At 31.6% G+C, this 19546-nt stretch overlaps 1 protein-coding gene across 3 annotated transcripts in view; it reads right to left on the bottom strand.

Annotated features, from left to right (window-relative positions):
• Positions 1 to 660: 660 nt before the first annotated feature.
• NaPi-III (Na[+]-dependent inorganic phosphate cotransporter type III) overlaps positions 661 to 19546 on the bottom strand; it is an 87980-nt gene continuing 69094 nt past the window's right edge. Inside the window, exons 3-14 of one of the 3 annotated variants that reach the window (XM_074115965.1) lie at positions 17999 to 18097; positions 12289 to 12432; positions 11060 to 11242; positions 9263 to 9382; positions 7625 to 7681; positions 7154 to 7290; positions 5642 to 5732; positions 5505 to 5563; positions 4421 to 4539; positions 4085 to 4270; positions 3746 to 3898; positions 661 to 2234 (exon numbers count right to left, since the gene is read on the bottom strand). In XM_074115965.1, the coding sequence (XP_073972066.1) occupies positions 2141 to 2234; positions 3746 to 3898; positions 4085 to 4270; positions 4421 to 4539; positions 5505 to 5563; positions 5642 to 5732; positions 7154 to 7290; positions 7625 to 7681; positions 9263 to 9382; positions 11060 to 11242; positions 12289 to 12432; positions 17999 to 18097 (1442 nt within the window). In that variant the 3' untranslated portion in view covers positions 661 to 2140. The remainder of the gene's footprint in view (positions 2235 to 3745; positions 3899 to 4084; positions 4271 to 4420; positions 4540 to 5504; positions 5564 to 5641; positions 5733 to 7153; positions 7291 to 7624; positions 7682 to 9262; positions 9383 to 11059; positions 11243 to 12288; positions 12433 to 17998; positions 18098 to 19546) is intronic. The other 2 variants (XM_074115966.1, XM_074115967.1) reach the window with 2 other exon arrangements.

Here is a 19546-nt window from a genome sequence, read left to right on the forward strand (position 1 = left end):
AATTTTAAAAATTTAATCTCTCACTATTAGGTTTTTTAAATATGTGTATTTAAAAAAAAAAAAAATAAAAATAAACTTCTTTGTAAAAACTCTAAAAAAAAATATATCTAATAAAAAATAATCTAATTAACACACAGTTAATTATAAAATAATCCATTCTACTAAGTATTTGTTTTCAAAAATTATTTCTTTCTAAAAAAAAATTCTTTTGTACTATAAATAATTTGAAATTTCTTATAACAATGATTTACTTTTCATTGGTAACCAAAATAAATACTAAAAACGATCGAAAATTCACAAATAAATAAATACCAAATAAACTGAACCATTTATTATAATCATTGGAAAGGTTTTTTGTTTATTTTATTTTTCTCTTTTAGATAAATAATTGTTAAATAAAACCCAAAATCTATTTAGAGAGACTGCTAGGTTTCTTTGCTGGAACTATTTTTGTGCATATTGAAACATTGTAATAAGCCGCTTACCGAAGTCTACTAAAACTGGTGATTCCATCAAATTACTAGATAGTACACATTATAGCTAATTAAGTAGAATTATTGTTGACAAAATGATTAAAAAAAAAAATGAACAATTAATTGTTTTGAACCAGTGGCGTAGCTTCCTGCCCCGTCTGCACAATATATTTTCTTGTTATATTGCTTGTTTTTTTTTTATCTTATTTTTCATTATCGTATTTCAGCACACAAATGCAGCTTTTCCATGACAATAAAATCCTTAAGGACTCTACGAGTAAATAGAACTCTGAACGTTCATGAACTATGAAGAAAAGCTCTTTTTTATGTCCTTAATCTCCATTAAATGGCATTGCATGAGAAGTACAGCAGACTATAAGTTCTTCTAAATGACTGTGAACCACAAAAAGAATACAAAAGAGTTATTTCACATTGGGAAACCAAGCATATAGTAAAAATAAACCTGGTTTTCGTACAAATTTTATAAACAAACCTCTCATGTGGTTTAAGAATTTACAATTCGGCTAGAAATGAAAATTAGTTCTTATGGAATTTATTTTAATTAAGGCTTTTAAATTGGAATCGAACAGTTACAACAGGTATTTTAATAGAATCTGCCGTCTTTCTACACTTAAAACAAATTTTAAGAAAGTGTAAAACTTTCAAAAAGTTGGTGTTTTATCCTCGATTACCCGGCATGATTACACCTGACCTAGATGAACGTAACCATGCTACGCCACTGGATGGAACTACATTGAATTTTGTTTGTTTATAAAAACAAAAACAAAAATTATAACCACAAAGGTTATTTTTTTAAGAGATTAAAGCCAAGTTCAAACTGGGAGCAAATTTCACCAGCTGGGTTTTTTGTATTCTCTACTAACTCCATTTTCTACCTTATTATTATTTATTCATTTTAAATGAATAAATAATAATATTTTCTAAAAAAAATACCTTGGAAAAAGAAAATGTTACAATAACAGATAAAAAATAAAAACCATGGGGTACAATTTGAGCAAATGAGTGCACAATTGAACAAAATTTTATGTTACCTCTTTTTCAATTGGTCAAATTTGCCGGAAAAAAAAAATAAAACAAAATATTTTTTAGAAAACAGTGATAGGGAATGATTTTAAAGAAATTTAGGTATTCAATCCTTTAAAATAAAAATAAATAAATAAAATGAAATAGTAAATAATAAAACCCCATTTTTCCAATCACAGTGTTTTTATAATTAACTCCCCTTAGTTATTTGCTAAATTTTAGGCTTTTTTTTTTTTTGTTTTCCTCCATCTTTACACATTTATAATACTTTGTATAACATCCTTCCCGTACATGGTCATTTATTATTTAATTTTTCTTAATATCAAAAAATACAGTAATTTCTATTTCTTTGCCAGTTTGAACAAAAATATATATATATTTAAATCACTGCTTTGTTTCAATTATTGGGATAACCATTCCTTTTTTTTTTATTTATTTAAATTATTATTAACGCCTTAATTTATTAATTAAATATGCAAAAAGAAAAAACAAAAAAAAATTTAATTACATCTCTATAGATTTAAAACCTACAACATCAATATGTAGGAGAGAAGTAATAGAATAGAATTTGGATGATGAAATTTTACTTGTTAAAATTTAACTCTGATGGATGATAGCTGGGTTCAGTTGACAACAAATGGACGCAGTAGGGCCATAAAGCCACCACTAAGCAGGCCAGCAACAGGCACTGTCACCACCCAAGCTGATATTATATTCCTGGAAATGTAATAAATACAATTCTTGTTAAATATATTTAATTAATACAAAAACCAAATTTCCTTCTCCATTCCCCCTCCCAACCCAAAAACAAAATCCCACGAAGAGTTCATACTAATACCCAACAACCGTAATGGATACTTAAGAAAAAAAACATACTTCAAAGATGCACATTTTAGTTTTAAACACGAACTACGTAAAAATCCTCGGTTAAGGTATTACCCAATTCTAATCGCTCGATTTTTATTTGATTTTTACCTACTTCAACACGCAAAATCATTATTGTTTTTTTTTATTCATTAGTGTACCTCATAAGTTTGGTAAAAATGTTCAGTATAAGGTAATTTTACTATTTATTATTTCTTTAGTTTATTGAAAAAGTGGATGGAGCTCTTAATTTCTCATTAAAACAAAGAGGCCAAATAATTTGACTAAAGGATGATTTATAATAGTTTCTCTTAGGATCATGATGGTAGGGTGACAAAGCATTTCAAAAAAGTTGCCCATTAAAACGATATTTTGAATCTTAGTCTGACATTACTGATACTTGGTAAATCCGAGGTCAACAAAATGTCAACCTTAAGACTCTACTTATTATTGATGATAATACAGCGTTTTAATTCTGTCGTTACAGAATTTAATTCAATAATCACTGAGGAGTGTTTTAAAAGTGCAGCGGTCCTCTTATGCTGTGAGTGACCTTCAATTATCCACTCTTAGCGAGATAAAGTACCGACTAAGGCTATCAGGAAGTAATTTGTATATTTGTAGCCAAGAGGAATCTTCGGCATATGTCCTCTGCCTAGATTTGGCTACGATGGGTCTGAATAGATAAACTTTGGCTTAAAAAAAAGGCTGGTCTTATACAATTCAACATCGGAGATTTCTTGCCTCTTACATTGAAAGCTTTGGAATCCTAAGGCACACTTCTATAGAGAACTCATTTTCAGTTAACTATGAGATTTACCCAGTTATACTTGTTTTGTGAGTTGTCGAGAGATTTTAAGAAGAGAAAATATAATGGAAGTCAATTAGCGCTATTACTATGCTCATTAATTTCAACTTCCACACACAAAGAAACAAACTGACAAGCTTTAGTGGATCTCAAAAGCAAACTGGGAGGTCGAACAAATTACCTATTTCAGTTGTTCCGACTTGTAAGGACCAAATATTAGTAAAGTTTGGATTTTATAAAGTTTGGCAAAAAGAAAAAAAATGACTGAAATTTGCAATAAACATTCTTTTGAATTTATGAATCAAGACACCAAAAACGATGTGTATGTGATGTACATAATCATGCATGTTTTACTATAACTGGATTCATTCATTGTTGTGGAAAAGCTCCATTTTCCGATATTTATGCAATTGTAAAACAAAAAAAAGGAGCTATTCAAAATTAATAGTCCGAGAAAAGTATGCCCCACTCCATGAAAGCTAAAAGATACCGTATTATTTATCTTTTTTGTTTTATTTCTTTTCTATTATTACATAATTAATAATTTCAGATTTACCTAAATAAATGCCAGTCAACTCCAGCTGAAGAAGAGCTAACCCATCCAACAAATACCACAGAACCCACTTTGCAGTGTGTCGTACTAATCGGTATTCCTATTTTTGAAGCTAATAACACGGTAAGGGCTGCTCCTATTTCAATTGTAAAACCACTAAAAAGGTACAAAAAGTTTACCATATTGTGAAGAAAACTTTTCTTCTTTTTACTATTATTATTTAAAGAAAACAAAATGAAATCAATTAATAATTTATTAGATATAATAAAACTAAAATTGATTGTCTTTTTTTTTAATATAGCAATAAATATCTCTGTTGATTTATATAAAAGGTACACTTACGTGGACGGCGTGATCTTGGTCAGATCTTCTCCTATAGTTTTGATAACTCTTCTTCCCCACACCCACAGACCGACAGAAATACCGACACCACCGTATACCAGTATCAGTAGTGGGGTCTCGGATTTTTGTAAAACACTACCTTCAGTGAATATCAGCCAGACAGCGATTAACGGGCCAATGGCGTTACTGCAACAAAAGCAGATATCTTTGAATTTTCCAAAGATATTATTTTACTGAATATTAGGAGCTAGTAAAATGTTAATCGTTATACAAAAAAAAAAAAATTAAAATAAATAAAATATTTCTATTTTTTAAAATCATAATCTATTTACTAACCTAACATCGTTTCCACCATGAGCAAACGACCCAAACGTTGCCGTCAGAATCTGAAGAAATGAAAAAACACGAGCAATTTCTGGCCGTTCTTCATTTTCTGCTTTAGTAATGTCAATTTGCTGGTAAAAAAAAAAACAAAAGGAATTAGATTCGAAAATTTATTATATTAAAAAAAGAAATTGAAACAAAAGTTCGGTTGCTTAACAAAATAGAAAAGCAGGACCAATTAAAGAAGTATTTCTTATACTTTTAAAACATGATGAAAATTCCAAAAGAAAAACAAATGCAATCATTAAATTAAAAGGCAAATTTTATTCATACATATAAGAATATATATATTTTCAACCCTTACTTAGCCTTTCGACTTACGTCTTTTTCGAATAATACACAAGAAGTGCGTTTATTTCAAAAATGAATCTTAAATAGAATGCACTGTTCCTCAATTGAAGGCACAGAGGTAAATATTCTCCTGCCATGAATTCTTCATTTAAGAGCGACTATTCGCAACTCCTATGCGTTGCAGGTGCATCTACAGTAGGTAGTGGACAAAATTACTTTAGACTTTTAAGTCAAAAACCAGAACTGTAAGGTGGCTTCATTCTCAAGTAAAATAGTTAAAACTGTATTGACCATTACATCAAAACGATCAATTTATATCATGTTGAAACATGTTAATATTTACCATATGAATATTATACCACACCAAGGGAATAATGATGTGTCAGTTTGTGAGAATTCTGTAAAAATATCACTTTAAATAGATCGTTACTGAATTAATTTTTAACTTTGATTATGATGTATGCGTAAGAAGTTGGCTTAAAAAGTCAATCTGTTGAAGTTTTCCAAATTATATCCAGTATTTGATGGAAAATAGCGATGGCACAAAAGAGCCAGGCATCTAAAATGTTATTTGCACCAAACTGTTTACCCTATGTTAAGCTTCAGGAAAAATTGAGGCAAAAAAAGCCAACAACCTAAATGAGTAGCCAATTCACTTCTACCATTATTAGAACAATTCAATCCAGAATTTCTAAATCTTTTGAAGTGGCAAAACAAAAGAAAATCAAATAGAAATGAAATTTACCATTGGTTCAATAGGCTTTTCTTTTATTAACGGTACAGCGCTGCTGTTAGGCGACAATCCTGAGAAAAAAAAAAAAATTATTGAGTTAAGTTTTAAGTTTTAGATCGCTTGTAATAATAATGTATCTAAATACAAACCGTAAGCTGGTGTGACGTTTCCATTTACAGGTAATGTTAATTTCGGCGAAAGATGGTCTTTGACAGTCTTACTCTCCTTTAATGGTATATCCTATACAAAAAAAAAAAGAAAGATGAAAGCATCTCAATAAACAGACCATATTGTTTCAATACCAATAATTATAATTTAATACAAAATGTTTGTGTAAAGATGGCTAGCAAATTTAAAATAACAGCAAGTACAATAATGATTCTGTAGATACATGATTAGCACTTAAGAATAAATCTCTTGTTTTCCTTCTTGTATCATTTAAGTTTATAATTAAATAAAACGCACGAAATAGCAGTTTGGAAATTTTATTAAGAATGACTGCAAGCTAAATCATCTACAACGTATTTAGAGACATCCTTTAGTGATGTAGATTACTAATTAAAATGAATTTTATGTAAGGTTTTCTTGAATAGCAATAAATGTAATGTTTAATAAACAATAAAAGAGATCATTTTTAATCAATAATTTTTCAATTTCTTTTATCTGACTCTTGACAACACGTTTTTAGATAGAAACTTGGAAATGTCAAAAGCTTACTGATGTGCAATTAATTGATTGTTCTCTTCAGTTAATTCCACAATTAACAGAAGAGAATTGGAGAGTCAACATCCTCCGAATTGAAGACTACTATTGGACTCGGTCAGTCCAATTCAAACACAGAAAAGTTCTTCAGAAGGAAAAGAGTAGATCGCCAGTTAAAAAAAAAAAAATACTCTGCTTATAATACTTGCGATAAAGTATGTAATACTATTATTTTTTTTTTTGCTTTTTTTGGCATTGGCTTCCGCCATACAGCCAGCATCGTCTAGGTGCTTATCACTAGAATATCACTCACTCTCCATTCTTACCTACAAATACCTTCGCTTCACACATTCATCATTCTACTATATACAACTATTTACATAAACTACTGCTAATGGATGGAGCAGCACTCTGTGCTCCTGCCATCCTTATAGCTTAACCAAAATTAAAATCACGTAATCCTTCTCTAAGCATTTTCTTCCATTCATTCTAATTCGGCTATAGCTTTTAAATACATTCATATTTCATTGCTAGCTCTGCTATCGACTTAAGCACATAAATGTTGGTGGAGAATATAATGTCTTCGTAGCGAACTGGTGCATCTAAATACCTGTATATATCGTCAAACATTCGTTTCCTTTCTACCACATAACGTGGACATATCATTATTACATGTTTGAAATCCTCCTCCTCATTGCAATCTACGCAAAGAGGAGAGGACCTTTTGTTGATCCTGTGTAGATACGATCCGTACACCGCGTGGTTCGCTCTCAGCCTGCTTATTGTCGTAACAACCCATTTATTAGTGACAGTTCCCTTAAACCATTGTTGTCTAGGTAACTGATCTGCCATAGTTTTATAGAATCTACCTTTATCACCATTATTGTAATCTGTCTGCCATTTTTGTAGTACTGCTTTTGCTATTATTTAAAAAAAAATATATATATACATTTACTCACAGATAATGATTCTGATTGGGCAAGTATATATCCATTATTGTTAGCCGGCACTTCTACTATGACTGGAAGACCTTTTGCTGTAGCTATGCCTTCTTCCATCAAACGTGATGTCCTTGGACTGCCATCTCTTGAAGAATCTATTTCAGGGGGAAGGATAATCATTACAATAAATAATATATTTTTAACAAAAAAAAAATTTAAAGTCAAAATGCAAAACCTAAGGCAAGACCACAAAAGCATCATTTTCTTTTTGTGAATATCAATAAAAAAAAATCGATAGTAAAAACAAAAAAATTAGTAAGCAATAAATTATCTTTTAAAAATAGTTTTGAATATTTAGTGGGAAAAATGTTTGAAAGTGCATTTTTAAGCCATTCAAATTGAAAAAAAAATTGCAAAAAATAAAATTATCCCACAAAAAGTTTTTTTGGTAAAAATAAAAAAGACAAGAAGAAGAAGCCCTTTTTATACCTGTCGATTCCCCAAAAGTAAACTGAACATCCTTGTTAGTTGATTTTCTGATATCCTCTGAAAATAATTTTGCCAAAAAAAAAGTCTTATTAAAATTTTTTTCTAATTTTAGGTATAGTTAAATAAAAAGCAGATACAAAAAATTAAGTAAAAAAGAGCCATATTCAGTGTCATAGTCACTTCATAAGAATTAGATTAATTAAAAAATGCCTTTTTTATGAATGGGAGCTTGAACGAGACAAAAATCACGAAGGTTCGTTCGTTCGAAAAAAAAGAAAAGTTATGTATACATAACGATGGGCTAATTTTGCAAACCTTGATACTTTTATAATAATTCTAAAGTGGAGCAGTTAAAAGTAATTTTTCACTTATAAAACCAATTAACTTAAAAGATCGAATTAAGAGATACCTCGCAACACGTAATTTTCTCATCAGTGAGTTAAAAATGGCAACCAAAATGGCTGTAAAATGAATTTTCTAAGTGGGGGGAAGTTACAAACTAAAGTTTTAGTCCTTACAAAAGTTTAGCAAATGATTTTACTAAGCAGAGTAGAAATGATTCTGAACAAATTTATTTCAAACTTTATATGAATTTTCAAAGAAATTAGTCGTAATGAAAGTAATAGAAAAATTAACATCAAACCAGATCGACAAAAACTAGATTATAAGCTTGTTAGGAACCCCAAGATGTATTTGTATCGAAAAGAGCAAAGAAAAGACTGATCACAGCATATATCCAAGTAGGAAACATGCTTATTTTTATAGACTAGAAACAATTTTTAATGTGTTCTTAAGAATGAACTGTCACAATCAAAGTACGAGTAATTGAAACATCACCACAAGTACGTAGATCTTTAATTTTCTTCAAGCAGTTGCTATAAAGCTACATCTACTGCGATCTAGAAGATCAAAGGTACTATGGCTTCCTACCATCACTGTATTGTTTATTTAATGTAGCTTGCTCATGTTAAAGCCCAAAAGTTATACGTAGAAGCGCCAACATTTAATTAACGACAGGTATTCTCGCATAGGCCCCCCCCCCCAATTCCTGAATAAATTTACAATCTTAAATAGAATTTAAAATGGGGAATTTCGACAGATATATTTTTTGATACGTTTCAAGTTTTATAACTGGGCAAAGCCACATGAATTAAACTAAGTTAAAATTACAAATATTGAAAGCTTGTAAAGTTTCGCACGATTTACCTGTACCGTAAATAGCTTGTAAACACGACACCAACACGGAAAGAGCTTAAAGAATCAACTTCTTTGGTAAGATAGTCCTCAAAAGTATCTCAACCAAACACATCTCGAATGAACCAATTTTCTTAAAGGAAACCATTTTGAAAAATTATTTTCTTAAGTATAAAGCATACGCTTTTTTTAAAAACTAAATTATTTAATGAAATGGTCTTCCAGTAAGATAGTTAATTTTTTTTTGGAACTGAAACCTTTTAAATACAATTACACTAGTCCTAAAAGCTCTACTGTAATTATTACCTCCTTGAACAAAATAATTTTTTGAAAAGAATATTTGGATTAGATTTTTCTACGCTAAAATAATTAGTACTGTAGGAAATATTTCCTCGTACCAAACTACGTAATAAAGTGTATTTAAATTTGATTAATCATACTTACCGAGTACCTTCCGCCTTTGCCAAGGTACCAAAAATAATTGTACTACTATGGCAACAATGCAACCAATGCCCACACTAACTACGAGCGCCAACCATAATGGAGTATTGTCCAGGTATAACACTGCAATTTACAAACATTATTAATAAAGATTATACATAAATAGAATTTTACATAAAACTTGGTTGACGGTAACTATAGGAATAGCCTTTTATTTTAATCAAGTATTGCCCACACTAACTACGAGCGCCAACCATAATGGAGTATTGTCCAGGTATAACACTGCAATTTACAAACATTATTAATAAAGATTATACATAAATAGAATTTTACATAAAACTTGGTTGACGGTAACTATAGGAATAGCCTTTTATTTTAATCAAGTATTCATTATAATTTTACGAAAATTATACTTAAATCTTGTTCATTCAGTGTAGCAGTCAGAACTAAATATAGAAAGGTAGGGTGATATTTTATTTTTGTCGCAGCCACAAAAATGGCTAGAATCTGTTAAATGATAAATTTTTATTTGGAACGAGATGAAGTTGCAGTTTCCTAACGACTTATAATTTTGAATTTTGCAGCTAAGGTTCTAAAATTTACTAGCGACAATGCTGCTTAAAGTATTTCTGAAATGAAATACGGAAAGCTACTAAGCATAGCCCACTCAATTTTATACCTATTCTTATACTTGTACATGAAAATGTTCATTATAAACTCTTAACAGAAACTGAACTACTTGCCAAAAAAAAGTTGCTGACTTGAAACATTTTAAATAGCAAATGATTTTAACTGTGGAAAACAATGACAACAATTAAAGAAGGTGTTTAACAATGCGGTATAGTAACCATGTTTAACAATAAGTTCTGTACCAAGACACAATTAAGATAATCGACGACCTCAAGTGGTAACTCATTCTAAACTTGCTCAAGGTAAGACTGTGTTGTTTTATGGATGGTAGGGATGGTCTTAAACCCTAACATCATCCATATTCATCAATCCCATTCAACGCCATTACGCCCATATTGGATTCAATTCGGGAGTAATAAGCTGGCAAGTAAAATGTTCTTCTTGGAAAATGGCACCAGCATGTTCGTTCAATAAGAATTTTAAAAACTTGTCTTCTTTCGTTGATATACGGAACAGCATTGAATCTATTTTTGATAATAGGTGACCTAAACCCAATACCTACATCAATCCATACCATAACACCTGAACTAACGCCACAATAAACCCGAGCGGCAAACAAGTCTTCTACCAGACAACAACCTCAACGTCAAAAAAGAAGATCTTATAGCCAAAGATAATGATGCAACACAACTGTACACAAAAATACTCTTCATCCAATCCACTCCAATATCAGCCAAAGGATGTAATTTTTTTTCAAAATTCATTTCGTCGCAGCCAAATACATAAGACTACTTGCTTATCAGCTATTTCTGCACCATTACCAGGAAAACCGTACTGGATGTCTTTCTCAGACCAGGATCTCTTAACAAAAATTCATAGAAGAATGGTTTCGGTTCGTATGACACGCGATTTAACGAAAGAAGATAGCTATTTCCAAGAATTAATTGTTAGGTTTAACAATAAAATCTTTTTAACACAAACTTCTTTAATTTTTGTTCATTTTGTTCCCTTAATTTTCTCTTAGGTTATGTAAATAAACTTAAAAGTTTCGGAAATTTCGAGTATTTTGGAGTTGCAACAATCTTTATGGCAAGTAGTTTACATATTTATTGGCTACTTATTTAACTTAAATTTCTTAAAACTAATAAAAAATATATAAAAATAACTTACATTTGGGGCCATTATGTATAATGGAGAATATATTGACGGATATAGTAGCCATATAGATGAAAGGTAATGCCCGAAGGGCAGGTTTAAGAGGTGTTTCAGCCGATAAGATGAACCAGTTTATGCATTTGAACAATAACACAGACATCAGTCCAGACAATACTGGTGAGATAAACCACGAGGCCACTGGAACAAAATAAAATTTGTGTAAAAATAAAATTTAATAAAATCAAAACATTGTAGTATGTATAAAATTATTTAAGTATAACATCTAAAAATAAAGACTAAAAAATGAACTATGCAATCAATTAAAAATCCTTATTTCACAATGATCAATTTTAAAGATGCTCAATTACAATAGATCGAATCAATGAACTGTTGATTTATTCCACAAGATTGGTCCGATTAATAATTGAAAATTATCAATATTCCCACACTATTAATAATATGGTAAGCATGAAATGAAACAAGACTCAACAGTAACGGTCTAAATTTCGTGTAATTGCATTACTAATCGTACAGATTCAATATCTTTTAATAATTTTAAAAAGCTTCTCAAATTCTACTGATAAAATTTATGTTTCCAAACTATATTTTATAGAGATACTTTTCCGAAATTAGTTCCCAGCTTTTTTTTGTAAGAATTAAGCACACATGCAACTACTTTGAAAGGAATAAAGTAATCCAAATTAATAAAATATACGAGCGTATATACGCTGTCTAACCCTTGATTAACAATAATTACTAATCAAAATTAAATGATAAACATTTAAGAGGCATTTACAATCAACAGATTTTCTACAAATTAGAAATTTGGTTCATTAAATTCCTAAAAGTATTATACAAATAACGTGGCAGTACATTACATTTAAACGACGCTTTTGAATCAAGCAAAACCCCACGTTTATATTCTGAGTAAAAACTTAAAATAGAAAAATCTACACGCAATACTAGGAGTAAAAAAGATAAAAGTAGTAATTAGTTAAAAATTATTTGAGCAAACAATTTCTTGGTCTGTATATTCTCTGGATATTTATTATCTGAATTATTTCCCATAACACTATAAAAATTAATGACGTCAAAAAACAGCCAAATGTGATATATTATATAATAAAGAAGAAATTCAGTATCTATCATCATAAACCATTTTATAACTAGTAATACTTAAGAAACTAGTTTCGTTTCTTCTATAAAACTTTTGCAATATTTATGTTATGGATGTTTTTATTTACCTATAGTTCCCAATGTTTTCAAATGTAATCCATTAGTGCCACGACAGACTAGTGAAAAGCCGACCGTAGCACCAACTATTGAATGTGTGCCAGATATTGGAAGCTTTAGAAATGTGGCCGCTATCAACCAGATCGCACTTCCAACTGTAAAAATTAATAACAATACAATTTTTTAAAGCAAACAACAAAGAAATTGCAGTAAAAATTAATGCAGTAATGCAATAGGGTGGAATAAACTAGTACCTTTAACTACGAGTATTTCTATTAACCCTCAGCTTATCTAGGAACTATTTACGAGAAAGTAAGCATGTGATAACCATTCTGGACTCAATGTTTTTTTTTGTTTAAGTTACAAAAACTCTTAGAAATTGTAAACGAGATGGCTGAACTTTTTAGCCTCTAAGGTTGTAAATTTTACAGTAGTAAAAAATGATATTCTTTATATCATTAAAAGTGAGCTTAATAACTATTAACTCAGCCAACTATTTCTTAGTTGTACAATAAGACTGTAAATTGTTACAAGCTGATAAAGATACTTCCATTAAACAATTTAACATGGCGACATTAACGAGCAACAACCATACCCAGCTGATCACATCGATCACTAAATAAATCAGCTGTTTTCAAGAGAAACTTGATCTATTCGTCTTAATTTAAAAAATGTGTAATATATATTTCTAAATGAGAGTTTTAATAAAATAAAAGTTCAAAAAAATAAAATAAAATAATAAACTGCTCCACAAAAAAAAGTGGCGCACTTTGAAAAAAGCGTTTATTTTTTGTTTTATCACATTTTGGGGAAAGATTATTAGTTTTAATTATTTTCATAAACTGTCAGGGAACAATTAATCGAATCAAGGTCCAAAGTTTCTTGTAAATAGAGAAGCAATTCCTCGTTTAATCCCCTTCGGTCTATTTGTGTAAACAACAACGTGAACTTTACCTCAACAGTAAATAAATTTATTGACCTCTACAGTTGCGTTTCGACTTTTTTCAAGCTGAAAGCATTGCAAATTCTCAATTACTGCTGAGCAAGTGGCCCGTATTATTGCATTAGTTGAGGATGGACGGAGTCAGCGGTACGCAGCACGGTTTGCCTGAGACCACCGTCCGTAGAGCCATCCATCGTTACCGGGAGACAGGTCTCTGCACTCGCAGACAAGGTTCGGGTCGACCAAGAGCCACAGAAGCACTTGATGACCGATTTATCAGAATTCACACTCTAAGAAATCGTACATTAACTGCTTCTGAAACAGCTCAAACACTGCTTATTGTTACTGGAGTTTCACTCAGTGCCGAAACCGAACGAAGAAGGTTCGCTGAAATGAATTTACGCTCTAGGAAGAAGCCACAGGACCATTGCTCACCGTAGATCATCGGAGAGCCCGTCTAGAGTTCGCTAGGGAACACCGTAACTGGTCTGAGAACGATTGGAGAAACGTTCTCTTTTCAGACGAGTCCCGTTTTGCTCTCTATGCACCTGATGGGAGGCGACGAGTTTACCGAAGGCCTGGGGAGCGTTACGCTCCGTGCAATATTTCTGGTAGTCTACAATTCAGAGGTGGTTCAGTGATGGTGTGGGCTGGGATTTCTATGGAGGCTAAGACTGAGCTCCACGTGTTCAACAGGGCAATCTTGAAGGCAGATTTGTATGTGAGGGAAATTTTGCAGCAATATGTGATACCCTATCACCATTATTTATTGGGGAGAATTTTATTTTTATACAAGATAATGCCCGACCACACACTGCCGCCTGTGTTGTTCAATATCTCCACGATACTGGCATTCGTGTTCTGGGATGACCAGCACGCAGCCCGGATTTAAATCTAATTGAACATCTTTGGGATGAGCTGGGTAGGCGATTAAGATGGAGAAATAATCCTCCCAGGAGCTTAGAAGAGTTGTGAGGTGCTCTGGTGGAGAAATGGGAGGAATTAACACAAGATTTCGTGAGAAATTTAATAAGGAGTATCCCGAGGAGATCGGATGCAGTAATGCGAGCAATACACGTCACTAAAATTCTTTTTCTCTTTTTTTAATCGGAAGAAATACATTGTTTTTCCAAACTCATTTTTTGCTGAGAAGTACTTTTTTGTTAAATTAAAGGTTTTCATTTCTTTTAGATCATTTTTTATTTTATTTTAGCCTTCCCGTAACTTTATACATCTTATATTTGCTAACTAAAATAAAATGTAGAATAAAAAAGTTACAGAGAAAAAAACAACGCATTTTTAAAGTGCGCCACTTTTTGTGTGGAACAGTGTATTTTTGTACTTCTTATTTATGAACAAAAAATTAAGTACGGTTCAGTGATCTAATTTTATGGAATGTAGCCCCCCTAAAAATTAAATTTCTCGTATAAAAAAAAATAAGGCAAAATAAAATAGAATTGAAGAGTATACATTTTTTATAAATTAAGGCGAGCCAGCCAACGTTAAAGGTCAGCTATTTTTTTTTTTGCCATCCTCTGGAAAATGTTATGTTTTCCTCAGTGAAATTTATTATTTTCACAAATTAATTATTTAACCCTTCATTTAAAAATGTTTTAGGAAAGGCTTTAGCTCGGTGTTTAATGCAATGAATTTCCAGGGGTAGGTTTCTTGGTTCAAAAGCAGCTACTTCTTTACTTAAGAATTTCTTCTTACAGCTCAATTTCTGGTGGTGGATACGCTGGCTGTAACGAGGGAACATTGTGCAAATGCAACGACAAAAAAAAAAGCTGTAGGTGCTAATGACCTGGAGAAGTTTAAACGATTTTAAAATACACAAATAATAATGCTAAAAATTAAAAATAATAATTCGATGACATCCAAATGATTGAAGCTAAGTAATATATACAGTAACATTGGGCCAAGAATGTGAACTTCGTTATTTTAACACACATTTTTTTTAAGCTGTCAATTCTTAGCGTATCGCATCCCCTAAAATGAAAACATTTCCCCTGCAACTATTTTTTCCAAGTCTATAGTTACATCCCCGCGTTTGCCATTAATTTAAACCACTAAAATAATAATGGATACCTGCATGTGGTATAAGAGATCAGTTTTATTATTATTTTGGCTTGACGAATATACCAGCAAACTTCACTACACAATTTTGTACATTTTTTCCTCCCAAGAGCTATAATCCAAAAGAATTCTAATGCTCCCACCTGTTGTATAATTAGGGGGCACTCCATGATAGTACCTCTTCCAGGTCTATTTTCTGAATCCTCTGTTTTGCAAAGGCAAGATAAGTAACCTTACTTGCAAACTTCCTCTTAAAGATGGAATCACAGATCTAATATCAATTTTAGTTATATTTTTTTGGCCCTTTTATAAAAATAAATAAATTAAACATTTGTGAGATTTAAATTTATTTGCCAAGTTAGGAAATGACCAGACCCTATAAAAGCTAAGAAATTAAGAAGTGAAGAATGAACACACAACGTTTACGATGTGATTATGATCACTTATCTCGCTGCACTTTTACTAGATATTCTAAGTAAAAAAACAACATCCTCATTTTTCCTAATTTCTTCAGACAAATTCAATAAAAGACTCTTGCAGAACCAGAAACAGAAAAGGTGGCATTGATCATTAACTTAGTTTGACAGCCATAAGTGAGTGATGAATATCTGCAATAAGTCAGTGCCAAACACTTGCCAAATAGTGACTGGAAAGATCTCGGTTAAATCTTGATTTACAAGAAACATGCCAGCTTTATCAATCCCACTCTTTTTCTTAAATATAGTTAATAAATCCCATATTACCAAATATAAATGCGGAGTGCGTAGATTCTATACTTAATGAAATGAGGCTAATTATGATATTTATTATTTTATTTTTTTCTCTTACTGTAGCAAGTGGAAGCATTGCAATCGTACAGGTTTTGAGTTTGCACCAGAAATATCCGTTTTGAGATTCGTGGAGTACCAAAAAAAAAAAAAAAAAAAGTTTGGGTATATTAACTCTAGAATAGAGCATCACAGAGAGTTCAGATTTACTATCGTGAATCAGTGCCCAACTTTGGACCAGGTTCAACATAAGGTCTTAGAAGTTTTTGAGTTTTTGGAGCGCAAAAAAAGCGGCTCCAATAATTTACTTTATAACATTGAACATTTTTTCCAAGTAAATGCTTCTCAAGGAGAGTTCAAAATTTGCTATTATAGACTGATTCATTTTATTTTTGCCAAATTAATTATAGGAATTAAAAGTAAAATTCCAAAATTGGGGGATTGATTGTTGGTGCCATTTTATGGAAAAAAATATAGTTTCTTTCTGAGAGAGATAGAGAAAAAACTATTTTCATAAGCTAGATATTATGAACATGATGTAAGCAGCATCATAATGGGCTGTAGCAATCTGTTATAGATACTGCAATTGTTAATCCACATTAGAGATCTATTTGCACACAATACCAGAGACACATATTAGGACAGGTGAATAGAGCAGTAATTCAATTATTCATCAATGAATTAACTAGTGCAAATCACTGCATCGCCGCTTCCATTTCCTCTTCATTCAATATGTACAAACTTGCAATTTAAATTGAGGAAGGAGAATGTACAAGAAATTTACGCAGAAAACAGGAAATAATTCAATTTAAATAACCAACAGGGTAACCTTGTTTTCTGTTCTTCATGCAGCTACGTTACTTTTTTTTAATAATTAAAGAGAAAAGATTAAAAATAAAAAGATGGTTCTGGCGTTGTAATAATCAGCAAGGACTTGAAAAAAGGGGTTCAGAGGAAATGATTCCTGCGTGCAGCTAAGTTTAATTTGTTAATAGATAAGTATGTGCTTCTGCTACCGTCTACGACGTTAAACCACTCCTAAAACAAAAACAATATGAAATTAGTTCACTTATTACCTTTTTGGACAGATATTAATGGATAACGTTCTTGTATAATGAGGGAGGGACTTAGAAACTGAGTAACTTGGATTAGTGAAATTCATCCTCTTCTCAGTGATTCTTTATTTTATTTTATTTTTTAAAAAAATTCTATTCAAAGATTCAAAGTAGTGCGCGATTTACCATCACTTCCAGATAATGTGTGTGTACTCGTCATAGATCACAAGGCCTTTGAACGAAATGATGCATAATTTGACTTATTTTCCTCTTGGGGTTTAGAAATCATGGATGAGGAGCCAGAGTCAAGAGTTAATGTCACTACTAACGAATAAAATTTACCTTGATCTGGAAGCTAAACTTACGGTAATAATTTGAATCCTCTTTAGTAATGAAGACTCCAAGCTACAAGAAACCATTTCTCTGTGAGCTAGTTACTTCCAAAGGTTGAAATAGTATATCTATGAAATCTCATAAGAGTAGAAAGGTTGGTTAAAAAATACGTATACATATAAAAGAAACAAAAGTTCCTGAGCCGAGAAAGATTTGAGATGGACGTCGTAAGAGATGAGATATTTACAAGAGGTCTCCGAAAAGAGCAAACAGGAATCACTTTTGAGCATTAGGAATGCGATTCGCTCCAAGAATTGCCAGCTTAACAACAAGTTACAGCTTTTTCCTATTTTTTATGTACAAAATTCAAGGCTAAATATTTAATAAAATAATACAATAAACTATACTCTTCAATACAATTTCACTAAATCTAGCGAAAAGGATTAATTAAAGATGAACTAAAATGAAATCAGGGGCACATTACCCTCATTCATCTTACACAATTATTTTTAAAGTATATATAAAAAAGTGAATAAGTCCAACTTACTAAGGGAAGATAGACAACCAGTCATCAATTCCATTTCAGCGTTCTGATACAGGTTCACATCCAATATTCCCTTTCTCATTGTGTCAGACACCTTATAACCTGGAAAATTTAATGAAATATCAGATATAAGGTCTACTTGGAGAACACCAAACAATTTAATATAGGATATTTTAGGGAGGTTGAAAACTCACTTTGTCGCCATGAAGTGAAAAATATAATGAACATTGTTCTAGTGGCTAGTACAATAACAAACACATCTTCATTAAGCAATTTGGGAAATCTTAATTAGAAAATGCGGATAACAACATGACTAGGATGGAGCCGAAGACATTCATTCTCTGAGTTTTACTAGTTATGCAATTTCAAATAAACTTAAATTACCAAAAATAAATATTAATAAAGAAATTGTACGGAGAATTGGAAGAGTTGAAAAAGAAAAATTTAATAACAGATTACGGAAGACGTCGGAGATGATAACCGCCTGGGTCGCCATTCCACGTCCAAAACGGATGAAAATATCGATTACAATTAATTAACATTACTACCGTGAGGTGTTTGCTCAACTCCGTGAAAGAGTAAGGAAAAAACGACCCGATTTGTGGAAGAACAAGTCATGGGTTCCCCATCAAGACAACGTGCCGGCTCACATTGCATTGTCTCTCAAGACATTTCTAGCCAAGTACAACATCCCAGTTTTAGGCCATCCGCCATATTTGCCTGACCTGGCCCCATGTGACTTTTATCTGTTCCCCAAAGTCAAATCTGCGTTAAAAGGAACGCGAGATTTCAGTCCGTTGAAGCTGTGAAAGAAAAAGCCACACGTGTCATGCAGGAGCTCACGGAAAAAGACTTCCAGCACTGTTTCGAACAATGGTAAATTCGCATGGAGCGTTGAAGGGATAGGGGAGGGGTGTATATTGAAGGTGATAATAACCAAATATGTGTAAATTTAAAATAAAATGTTTTACAGCAATAGTCTCGTTATTTAATAGCCACACCTCGTAGATACAAAGAGGTATGTAAAACTAGCTGCTTTGGACGCGGCGATTTACTCTTATTTTGGAAAACAATAAATACAAGTCTGAACGATCTGTAAGCGTTCATCAGGGCGGGTTGTCATGCTTTCAAAAGGTACAGGGCTAAGCTCAGGATCTGCACTAACTGATTTGCATCCAAGATGTAGAGTTATAGGAGCTCTACTTTAACCAAGCTAAAAAGCCGAAATTATTCGCCATTTAATGAAACATAACCCAGAAATCAACCTGTCTATTTTTGACATTATCAAGAGAGAAGCGCCTGATACATTTTTTTTGGGGGGGGCATATCTGAAAGTAATGACAATTTCCTCGTTGTTATTATATTGACAATAACGAGAAGTCAAATAATTATTTGGCACCCATTAAATACATTATATAATAATTTATTAATAATCGCCAAGCACATAAAATTTGCCCAAAAAACAATAAATATTTAGAATGGCCATTAAATTTTGCCAAGGAATTTTAATATTCTACAGTAAATAAATTAAAACTATATTATATAGGTGTT

The sequence above is a fragment of the Rhodnius prolixus genome, unplaced genomic scaffold (genome assembly GCF_049639745.1).
Source record: "Rhodnius prolixus isolate KJV_2025 unplaced genomic scaffold, Rpr scaffold_13, whole genome shotgun sequence".
NCBI classification, from domain to species: Eukaryota; Metazoa; Arthropoda; class Insecta; order Hemiptera; family Reduviidae; genus Rhodnius; species Rhodnius prolixus.